Source organism: Artemia franciscana, chromosome 19 (assembly GCF_032884065.1).
Source record: "Artemia franciscana chromosome 19, ASM3288406v1, whole genome shotgun sequence".
Taxonomy (NCBI): domain Eukaryota; kingdom Metazoa; phylum Arthropoda; class Branchiopoda; order Anostraca; family Artemiidae; genus Artemia; species Artemia franciscana.
The window spans coordinates 1,409,031-1,421,291 of record NC_088881.1 but is presented as its reverse complement, the minus strand read 5'-3'; the positions used below and the strand labels follow the sequence as shown (position 1 = coordinate 1,421,291).

Below are 12,261 nucleotides of genomic sequence, written 5' to 3'. Positions count from 1 at the left end.
ATTAAAATAGTTAGAATAGGCAATTCATTATTTTAGCCAGAAAGAAGTATTTGTATAGTTTTGTAGATGAGAATGCCTTTTTTTCACGCCACGATTCAGTTTTATACAGTCATAGATCCTAATTTCTTGAAACAGGGAGGTGATGGAAACACCCCCTGAGAACTCCCCTTAAAGATTGTGTGGTATAACCCAGCTCGTTCCTATGTCATCTTTGCTTTGGTAAAACCGTGTCTTCCCCACATTTGTGTTAGGTTAAGTTGCAGGATTTTGTAACCATCTTGTGTTTTGCCTTAAATTGGACTTATTGCAATTTAGGTTAGGTTTTCGCTCGCATAGGCTGCCCTACTGCATGCGTATAAAATCTTCAAATCAGATTTCTTCCAGTTATTATTCTGTATTTTTACACGTTTAACTTCAAAAATTTGCAATTACAGTGTAAACTATCGTCTTCTGCACTACATATTAAATGTCAGCCTGAGCAAAATCAATATTTCTTATTAACTTTTTGATTGATTTTTTAGAGTTAAATTTGCGACTTACGAATGATTATTCATCCTGATTTTCGTTTTTGTTTTGGCATTTTTGTCAGTACCTACTGTATGATATTTTCGACTTCGAAATCTGAATTTGGCCCTTTTGTGGGCTTGTGATAGTGATTTTTGAAACAAATATCTTATCCTAACAAAAACACACTCAATACACTATAAGAAGCATTTTATATCTAAACTGAGCTATCCCGATGACGGTGTAAAATACTGGTGAAAAACAGGGATATACTTCGTAATTCAACCTATTTAATACTTATGATAACACTTTCTCATATTTTCAGTAAAATCTCAGATTTGTTTTCACGTTTGTCGAATTATTGCTCCTTTCCCCCCCCCCCCACTAAATTTATCCAGACTTGCTTATGTTACCCCTCTCAAAAAGCTTGCCCTCTCCAAGCTCTAAAGATCATAAGAATAGTCAAGACTCTAACGGGGGGGACAAGGTTGGGAACGCTGTGATCTGGCTTCGAGCTGCTGATAGGAGTTTTTTAAGTACTTGTTAATCAGGCGAAACAGACACAAGAATTACGCTAAGGTTAGATCTCAGAAAATCGGTTTCATAGTCACAAAGACAACTGACGGGTGATAGAATGCATGGGACCTGTATAATTTGGGCTATATATTTACTTATTGGGGGGTAGGTTATATTAGGTTAGGGGTGCTGTCCAAATACTTAATTTTCAGATGTAGAGGTATGGTTTAGGATGATGACAACCACGGTTTCTAATTTAGGGAGACTTAGGGAAGGCTAATTGTCTTTTCCCCGTATATTTTCAAAAATACTTTTTTTTATTTACCACCTCTCCCCCTATATATATATATCCCGAAATTTTTTTTTGTATTTAGTTAAAAAAAAGGTAGTTAAAAAAAGTATTAGTAGTCTATATGTCAAAACTACCAAGAAACATACTCTTTCAGGGGCATTATTTGGAGTAAGACCCGTGACCAACTGACTGATTTCATTTGTGTACTACAATCAAATAAATATCACTTATAACAGCCGATCACTTATAGACAACAAAGCGCATAATACAAAACGGCTGTGTAACCCTTTGAATCTTCATCAATAATTCATTCATTAAAAGAAATCACCTTCCATCTTAAATATCTCATAAAAAAAATCCATAAATATGTATTAAATGGAAACTTTTATTTCTTAATTTTTTTTGGCAAGAATATCTGTTTATGCAGTCTTGTTCTTTATCATAAGGAAAGTTCCAATTTCTCAATTAATCGACTGGGGGGCAGCGCCTTTAACCCTTAAAAAATGTCCAGTTTTAAAAATTATAAATATTGAAGAAATTGCATTCCAAACGCACCTTATAGCCTCTAAAGGGGGCAAATTCTCTTCAACCGGGTAAGCTCAGAACTCCCTCTATCAATTAGATTGCATTTTCGGCATCAATCACGTAAATCATACCACATTAGAAGTGCTAAAAAACACATTTTAGTGTATGCTGTGCTTAAAATACAAGGAGTCAACCGACTTTGTTCTTACCCGCCTCCCCAAAATTATAAATGATTTTAAAGTGATTACTAAGATACTATAAACGAGACTGATTTGTTAAATTCCTCCGTGTTGATTTTAGTGTATGTTTGTCAGTTTTGTATTAGGGTCGTGGGAGGAATTTGTCACTTCCTTTCCTAATAAACAATAAGGTTGAACAGGGCATTTCTCTTGAGACCATTCTCTTTACTAAGGAAACAGTTTATCCCTGATTAAGATCTTTAAAGATGTCAACTGTCTCAGGAAATACATTTCAACTCTCTATTTCCCATATTTACATAATAATAAGAGAAAGTGGCCCGTCTGAGATGCATAAAAGATAGTTAAGAAAATTAGTTTATCAACAAACATTTTTTGCAAAGCAAATCAGTGAAAAAAAAAGAACAATATTAGTTATACGTTATAGAATGGTGGGGGGGGGGCAATGTTTATAGGCTTTGGCGGAGCATGGCTGAAACTAATTAAGAACCATTTCCTTACGACCATGGAATACAGTAAACAAAATAGAAACAATCCCAATTGGCAAAACACACTTATGAAAAAAAGGATACAGTTTTTGGTTACATTTTGAATATTTAACTTCAACTATTGGTTAGAGTGCCTTGGCTGTGAGGTTAAACCCAGTTTAGGAGCCAGTTACATAAATGTCACTGTATTTTTTGCTCGCCTACCAGGTGAAGCTTCTTCTAGGAGGCTTCGGAAGGTTGAAGACACCTTCTAGATTAGTATCTTATTTTATTTCTCGTTTGTAGTATTTATTTGTTTATTGTTTTGTCTTCGTTTGTTTGATCTTTTCTTTTTTGTGAGTTATCTTGCTTATCTTCTTTTACCGTTGTTTTGTTTCTGATTCGTCTTGTTGGCCACTCTCCCCCCCCCCTATGGAGAACCTTTTTTTTTCTCTCATTATTATTCCACCTGTCCCCGTATTGCAAAAAAAAAATTATTCATATAGGTTAACTTTGCGTTTATAATGATTCAACTATTGTTGAATACAACTATTGGTTGAACTTCAATATTGATTGAAAAAAAGAATACAGCTTTTGGTTACATTTTGAATATTTAACTTCAACTATTGGTTAGAGCGCCTTGGCTGTGAGGTTAAACCCAGTTTAGGAGCCAGTGACATAAATAGACCATAAAATAACATATGTAATCGTTTTTGCTTTTAAAACTCGCAAGTCCGGTTACTTTTTCTGTCGAGAAAGTGGAATCATAGTTTACCACAACTAAATTAAACACAATTCAAACCCTAATGTTACCAAATAGGATGCTGATATATGTATAAAAGAAAAAACAACAACACATAAATCAATACAAATCTAGCCCTGGATTGCACTATGCATTGTCTAACTTCTCTTATAGACCTTAGAACGACAAAACCTAACCACCAGCTAGTTATTTTTGAGCTGTAATCAAACAGTTAATTTAACTCGTCATAGTAACTCCAAGACAAGGGAGACCAAATCAATTCAAAGTTGTGCCCTGGGAAGGAACAGGTTTCGCTAAATCCAACCTCACGCATATATTAAAATCTGAATAATATTTGTTATATTGCTTAAAAACAAGCTAGAAATATTTACATTATTGCTCCCCCCCTCCTCTCTTAGCCGATACCTGGTTTATATATGAACTGATTGCATTTTTTAATTGAGTAAAGTAAAGGACATGTTCCCTATCTCAAATACAATTGGTAATAATTTATTATTTGTTATTATTTTCGCTCCCAAACTAGGGATAACCCAAAATTATGACAAGTTTGGACCATTATATGTCTAGATTGGTCGACAGTATTAGCATCACTCGGTGAAAGAAAGACTATCTCTATCGCACATCAACTTTAATTCCTTTTAATTATTCGCTATAGAAAGTAAAATTATAAAGGTATAGGACGTTTAAGTATCTGTGACGTCATTCATATGGAAAATGTTTTTCCAAAATTATTTAAGGACCTTAGCGAATTTTCCCAAAGTCTTGGCCTATCTAGATTGTTTTGTTTGTTTTTTTTTTCACATCCTAAAACGAAAAATCGTCTTGTTGTGAACGATTTTATTAAATGAACATTAATTCCATCTTCTTGAATTGCAAATTATTATTGTAATTTTTCTGCTAGAACACATAGAATTGAATGCGTAGTAATTGATAGTCCAAAATTTACTACACAGCTATCAAAAGGCTTGAATCCAACTGATCTTTCGACAAACAATTTAAAACATCTCCTGCTTATGTTCAAGATTTTCAACCTTCAGGGGTCCCAAATTTCAGTCAGCAGAGGATTCATGAATAATATTAAGGGGACAGGGAGGGAAAACTGCTCGTAAAATAGGATAGATAGACATGGGGTTTTAGGAGCTTTGTCTTTATTTGCTATTCAAACATAAGGTAATGACAATTAATTAATAATTATTAGTGATAATTGTTTTCTAAAACACACACTAGTTTTAATAATATCTCTATGGCAAAAATATGGGCAGGGGTATCTTTTTTTACTTGGATGATCAGAGATAAAATATTTTCCTTAGAAGAAAAAGGAATATATCTTCCTTCTGTCTTTAGACTGCCTCTCGGTTCTGAGACCAATTTCAAATCAGTACAATCAAACCAGCTATACCTAACATTTGTCCCATGTTCAATATTAATTACAACTGTTATAATAACTATTGTTCGTTGCTTATTATAATTAGCTGCAGTTATTTATTAAATAAGCGTAATTATTATGCCCCATTGAACGCTGTTTACACAGCTAAATTAATTTTACGCAAGCAATTTGCAAATTGGAAGAAATGGTTGAAGTCTAGTGGTTTAACTTTCCTTCTCTATACGTCTATGGTGTCCCTATTGTACCAAAACTATACTAAAAAATAAACATAATACAAAAAAAATTAAAAAAAAAGTTTTAAAATCTTGAAGCTCGGTAGGACCTTAAAAAAAGTTCTAAGAGGTTAATTTATTTAGATAGATAAATATACCAAGAATTTTCTATCTAATAAAGAACAAATTGCTGCTTATTGAGCTCTGACGTACAATAAATAAATAACTAATTTAATAGGTTGCAATAAGAGCAATTGAACGCAATTCAATAATTGCAATTCCTTAATAAAGACAAAATTTCTAAAATTAATTGCAATAATTACATTGAACTCGGGATTGGTTTCAAAGAGAAGGGAGGAGCAAATATTTTTTATGAGTTTATGTGATCCGTTTTCCTTTCTATAGAAGGCCTGAGAAAACAAGTCTAAATACCCGTCTTAAATGTACTAATAATACGACGATTTCAACCCCCTCCTCTCCTCTGGGCACAACCTTTTTTCGAACCCCTCTCCTACAGACCCAAAAAGAAAAACTGAGTACCTGAAAGTTCGATTGTGTACTTCACCATTTTGTTACATCCCAGAAAATTCCTTAATTTACCTTCAATGACAAGAGGAATTGTCAAAATCAGGTTATATAATAATTCAATCCTACTTTTTCTTTTTGATCTTTCTTTAAGTAAAAAGATGGCGCTTAGCCTTTATACTCCCATATATAAATTTTTGATTATATAATTTTATATATATTGGACGATTACTTTTACACTAAATATCCTTGAGCTTTCGAAGGGTCAAAACTTGACTTCTCTTCTCTTAGCTGGGGGTGGAGGCGAAACTAAGTTTTCCTTCCCAAGCTCTACGTTTGAGCGACGTGACGCATGTCCAGCACTTTCAAACTTTTCGACCAATTTGGTCACATGTCCCGTGGTCATTCGCTGCAAAGATTCACCGGTTGCATTTGCACTTTCTGGAATGTCTAATTTCAAATCACAACGAGTAGACCCGGGCAAATTTCCTGAATCATTGCTCAATGTTTCAATACCACTATCAACACCATCATCACTAAATACTGATTCAATTACCGGCTCAGTTTGTGTGTCATTTTCATCAAGATTATGTGTGGCACTATCGGCAGGAGCGTGTTCAACATCACAAATTGCCACTTGAGGCACTTGCTGAGGCACTTCAGGTAGCGGCCGCTGAATTTTTCCTGATAGCCAACTATGCTCTAAACAACTAAATGCACTTAATCTTTCCCTGCAAAGAGAAAAGAAAAACTTTTTTTAACAAGTAAATGTACACTGAAAAATGTTCTGTGCATAAAACAATTATTATCTAAATAAGAAAGCATATAAAAAAAAATAATTCATACCAGTATAAAAAAAAAAACTATTTTTGTGCTTTCAGTACAAGATATTCAAAGCTGAAGCCCTCCATATGGAACTACTGCTTCATAAGATACAGCTTTAAAATACTATTCTAATTTTTTTATGTAAATCTAATGCAGCTTTTTATTAAATAATTTTATCAAGTTCTACAACTTTTTCCTGGACACTAATTACCTTACCTCAGATCGTCCAGAGCCAGGAACTGCTTAAGGGGCGTGCAAGAATCCTCACCAGAGGATTGGTGAGCTGAGCTGCTCTTGGAGCTGAGCTGCAGCCGCGACGCCCTTCTACTGCGGTTGAAGAGACAGCTCCGCACTTCTCTGCGTCCCTGACGTACTACCGTCGTAGAGTGTATTTTGGTCAACCTTCTTTACGCCTCCCTTAGTGTACCACTCATAAACGGTGTTTCGTAGTCGGCCCTCTGGTATCTGAAGGATGTGACTAAGGTATGTTCATCTACTGCGCTTCAGAAGGTCAGTAAGTAACGATTGACTGGTTCACCAGAAAATTTCGACACTGATGATCCTTTCCTGATGCAGTACGTTTAAAGACACATTTTTTCATAGACTAGACGTTTCATAGAATATACGTTTCTCCATTTTGACGTTAAACGACTGTAAACTTGAAATGCTGTTTGAAACCTTAACCAATGATTAAACCAATTTTTTCATGTTTTACACTGTTTCATGTTGCAGTTCACTTTCGTGACTTCAAACTTTTATAAAAATCTGTCAAGCAAAAAAAATAACCGCAATCAAAATTCTAATCGTATCCAGGATTTATGTCACTTTTCAAACATTGGAAAATACCAAAATTTGGCACTTTCCGGTGGCGTGATCTCTTTTAATACTTAATTTCGGCACAATCTTTGAATTTTAATCTAAATGAACCCTCTTACACAATGAACTACGACTATTGAGTCGATAAAGTCACCCCTGGGGAAAGAAAAAAAGATGCACGCATGATCCCTTCTCTGCAAAAGTAAGAAATTTCAGATTTTGTAGAGTGGCCTTAAGGTTCTTATGCACGTTGAATCTCATTGTGTCTCCTTCGTCAATATTGCACTCACCTTTGGGGGAATTTAGCCTGCTTTGTTGAAAAATTATCCAAATTTCCATTGGGTAATACCTATGGATCAGTAGCATTTAAATTAAGCAATCAGCCTATTTAGAATCAGCCTAAATAGTAGACTTTGCTCGTACATTGTATAACTTTTGCTTGTCACTTTGTATAACTTTGTTCTGTAGAGCTTCAATTTCTACAGACAAGGGTGGCTCTTTAGTTAAAGTGAGACACTAAGAACTGTTAGATTCAAAACTCTCTTAAATGTGAAGGAGGCTACCCCTCCCTCCTTGAATTTCCATTTCTCTACACTAAAGTTTAGTATACAAATAACAATGTATCAAGAATGATAATGATCCAAAGCAAGAGCACCCCTTCAAATACTTCTCAGGAGCGGGGGTGGGGGTCTAGGTCTGAAATATGAAAAACAAATTTTCGAGTCATGATTTTCACAGTCAAGGGTTTTATTTGAGCAAATCTTTTTTTAGGGACACCAGCAGGGGGAGATGGCTAGACTAGGAAACAAAAAGACATTATAAAATGTGTGAAAGCAGGAAAATTTTAAATATCCCCAGGCAGTATTTACCCCTTTCCTTGAAAAAGCTCCTGGCAGCGCTCATATACTTCCGCTCTCCCACTTTTGTAGAAGTGAGCGTATGAATGTAATGTTTCTGTTCAAACTTAAAATAATTCTCCAGTAAGTGGGGCGTATCACCCCGCAGTACCTAGAAGCTTAGTCAAACATATTCCTCAGAATGAAAGGAAATTAGAGGTTAAATATCCCCCCCCCCATTAAAACCTCTTTACATATTTATCTGAAAGCTCATTAAAAGTTTGAGAAATTGGGCAGGATAATCCATATTTGGGGTTTTAAACACCCTCCGCCTGACCCATACAAAGACCAACTTGCCTTAAACCATGATAACTAATGTGCAATTATATTTTTTTAAAGATTTATTTTTAAAGATTTTATTAACTTATTAAAACTAAATAAAATAAATATTTAAAATAAATATTTGATTTATTTTTTTAAGATTTTATTAATTAATTAAAGATTTAATCGATTTTTTAAAGACTAAAGTGGATTGATGAAATTTTAAACCAATTGTCCATATTAAGTGTTTATTTTGTATGAACTACGCGCATATTAGTGAAAATTGCTCCACCGCATAGTAGTATGGCTTTTGTAACTGGAAAGCTCAAATATATAGTTTTCCCACACTTCCAAATTGGCTGCTTACCTCAAAAACTTTACTTCATAGCTTTCTGGGCCCTAAATTGTTATTGTGGCCTCAAAAAGCAGGAAGTTCCATCCCGTTGTGGCCTATTCTCTTTTGCTGTGTAAAGCGGGTACCATAACTGTAAATTTCCCATTAAATGGGTCCTCTCTAGATTTTCTGAGAGGGTTGGTTCACCCCCCTGGTGAAAAAAAAACGCATCCGTAGTCATATTTCTCGAAAAAAAAAAACAACAACAACAAAATTTCGCATTTTTGTAAAAAGTGGATTAAAATCTATGAAATACCATCATTAATATACTGAATTTGACAATCTAATTTTCATCGAGACAATTATAATTTTCATAGAGATAATTAATACCCCTTTTTGGTGGATATTTTACTCTATTTTTGGAAATTAGGCAAACTTCCTCAGGCTCGTAACTTTTGGTGGGTAGCTTAGTGAATTACATATTCGTTAAGAACTATATATTTACCTTAATGAATTACATATTGTGACACTCAACATAAAAATAAAAATAATAATGTATATTTTAATATTTGAATGTTCCTAATAAAAGATAGGTGGTTTAGATATATATCTGAAAAGAATATAAATAGTGTATTTTTATCCAGCATAAACTGAAAGCATCTACTTATTATAAACACAGTTTTTCCAGCCGGAAAAAACAAAATTTTCCCATTCTGATCCGGAACAGAAATGAAAATTGATTCATATGAGGACATTTTCGTCAGAAGGTGGACGTCATACCCAGGTGCAAATTTTAATTTGCGAATTTTATCGGGATTGTGTTTCACAGAACTGAAGAGCGGTGCCATCACCGTAGTCTTCGATTTCTTCCCATGCTTTTAAAAGAGTAAAGTGTAGTGCAACTTGATTCCTGATTGTTTGTAAAAAAATAGCTTTTATTTTACTATGAAAATTTAATGCTTAACGAGCAATATCAGTTGCTTGTCACATTCACTCACACTCAGTATATCGTCTTTTAAACAATAAGAAACGAGGAGACAGAATTTCTCTAAAACACTTACGAGGCCTAAATATCTTGATATAATAATAAAAAAATGCAAAGCAATTACCTTGGATCTATATTTACAGTTTTTTGAATAAAATCAATTGCAAGATGGGAAATTCCATCGAAAATATCATCAGGAAAATCCAGCTTTCCTTGGCCAATATTACAAAACGTCTCTTGTATATTATCACTACCAAATGGCGAATAGCCTGTTAAAAGTACGTATGCAAGAACACCAACAGACCTAAAATTAAAATTTTCAAAATTACTAAACGGCGAGTAACCTGTTAAAACTATGTATGCAAGGAGCCCAACAGACCTAAAATTAACATTACCATAATTAGCTAAAATTACCAAAAGGCGAGTAACCTGTTAATAATACCTATGCAAGTACACCAAACAGACTTAAAATTAAAATTACCAAAACTGCCAAAAATTACCAAATGGCGAGTAGCCTGTTAAAAATACGTATGCAAGGACACCAACAGAACTAAAATTCAAATTAACCAAAATTACCAAACGGAGAGTAACCTGTTAAAATTATGTATGCAAGTACACCAACATACCTAAAATTAGAATCAAGGAGGCACACTCGTGCCTCTATAAAGAGGCGACACACGACAATGTTAAGCGATCTTCGGTTCCAGTGGTCGCAGACGGATGGGGAGGGATACATTTCGTAGCCCGAGCTCCAACTAAGAAACCTGCAAAATTTCATCCCCCTCCAACTTTTTCTTCATGGGGAAAATCTGGCCGAAAGTTTCGACCTGTCAACCCAAGCCCCCCTTTAACGTTGTCCGATCGGGCTGAAATTCATTTCGTGGTTTCTGTTTTCCAGAAACCACGCATAGCCACTTAAAATTCATTTACTTTTTTTTCCTAGACGCCTACAGGTCACATCCGACATCGGATCTGGGTGTACGAAGACTCATTCGATGCGGAATTCTCCGAGTAAGTGCCCATGAAAGTTTCGTAGGAAAATCTTAACCCCCCGAAAGTTTCGACCCTCCAACCCCCCCCCCCCCCCCCACCCCTTTTAACGTTGTCCGATCGGGCTGAAATTCACAAGTTAAGGTCCCCTACGGCCCAGGAGCTTATCCGCAAAATTTCAGCTCGATCCGATAACTCCTTCCCTGTTTTCCAGAAACCACCCATTAGCTATTTAATTAACGGATTTCTCTCCATAAGAGCCCATGTTAATTTGAAATTTTTAAAAGCTATTGAGAAGTTATATTTACACACATGCAAGTTATTAGCTCAGTTGGTAGAGCGTGAGACTTTTAATCCTCGGGTCAAGGGTTCAAGTCCGTTACGGGAGGTTTTTTTTCACAACATCAAAAAAATTTTGATAACACCTGGACAGCTTATCATTTGAGAGATAACAGAATATTAGCTTCTTATGAGCAAAAGAAACATTTCGGTCATTCTATCTATTTTTTTTTTCTATTTTATACAATGATTTAAAAGCGGGGGGGTTGGGGGGCGGCAGCCACCCAACTTCCTCTCCTAATTCCTCCACGAGGAGTACAGGAATTATTAAATTACATCCACCATGGATTGTAGAAAAACGTACAGAAATAATATGAAAAAAACTTCGTTTTCTTAAAGAGTTAAAGAGGCTGCGTCCCAAAGTCGAACCTTAAAACGTACAGGAATTAGAAAAGGCAGTTGGGGGGCTGCCGCCCCCCAAACCCCCCGCTTTTAAAGACTCTTTTGGACAAGTTTTTTTTTGTGGGGGGACTTCATTGTTACTAATTACTAGTTTCGGCGCAATGGTTCTCCTGTCCTCTTGTGTTTAACATTTTTCGAAGTTATTCCATTATTCATTCATTTCAATTATTTTTAATTAAAAGAGGGTTAGCAAAAAAAAAAACTGTACAAAAGAGTCTTTAAAAGCGGGGGGTTTGGGGGGCGGCAGCCCCCCAACTGCCTTTTCTAATTCCTGTACGTTTTAAGGTTCGACTTTGGGACGCAGCCTCTTTAACTCTTTAAGATAACGAAGTTTTTTTCATATTATTTTACCTAAAATTACCGAACGGCGAGTAACCTGTTAAAAGTACGTATGCAAGGACCCCAACAGACCTAAGATAAAATTACCATAATCACCTAAAATTACCAAACGGAGAGTAACCTGTTAAAATTACGTATGCAAGTACACCAACAGACCTAAAATTACCAAACGACGAGTAACCTGTTAAAAGTACGTATGCAAGTACACCAACAGACCTAAAATTAGAATTACCAAAATTAAAATCATTCAATTTCCACTAAATTGAGTGGCTAAATTGCCACTCAATATAGTTCATCAGGAAAACCCAAGTTTAGAAAAATTTTATCTTCCCCATTTTATTCCGTGTTCCTGTCCATCAAAATGATCCACATAAAGGGGGATAGAATCCAACCCTGCCTATCTCCTGCTTTAGTACGAATTCGCATCTGTGGTTAGCCCTAATCCCTTTAATGTATTTACCTGGTTTACCATAAAAGGATAAGACCCTCGCTATATCTCTTCTATCATATTGTATTATACAACTGTCCCCTTTAATTTGTACAAAGCTTTCTTATTTCATACATGTTCTTTTAGTTTTGGACAGGATGACCTATTCACAAGTGCAGATATTAAGGGTCCCAGGTATGACTCAGCCGCTGTTTCTTGGACATTTGATACAGTAGATCAAAAATATAATTTTGGTAAA

The 12,261-nt window shown here is 35.2% G+C and overlaps 1 protein-coding gene across 1 annotated transcript in view; it reads right to left on the bottom strand.

Moving 5' to 3' along the window:
- Window positions 1-4,395: 4,395 nt before the first annotated feature.
- The window catches only part of LOC136039150 (serine/threonine-protein kinase 17B-like), a 53,597-nt gene continuing 45,731 nt past the window's right edge, over window positions 4,396-12,261 (bottom strand). Inside the window, exons 7-8 of the mRNA XM_065722638.1 lie at window positions 9,630-9,809; window positions 4,396-6,119 (exon numbers count right to left, since the gene is read on the bottom strand). Coding sequence (XP_065578710.1) covers window positions 5,654-6,119; window positions 9,630-9,809 — 646 coding nt within the window. The 3' untranslated portion in view covers window positions 4,396-5,653. The remainder of the gene's footprint in view (window positions 6,120-9,629; window positions 9,810-12,261) is intronic.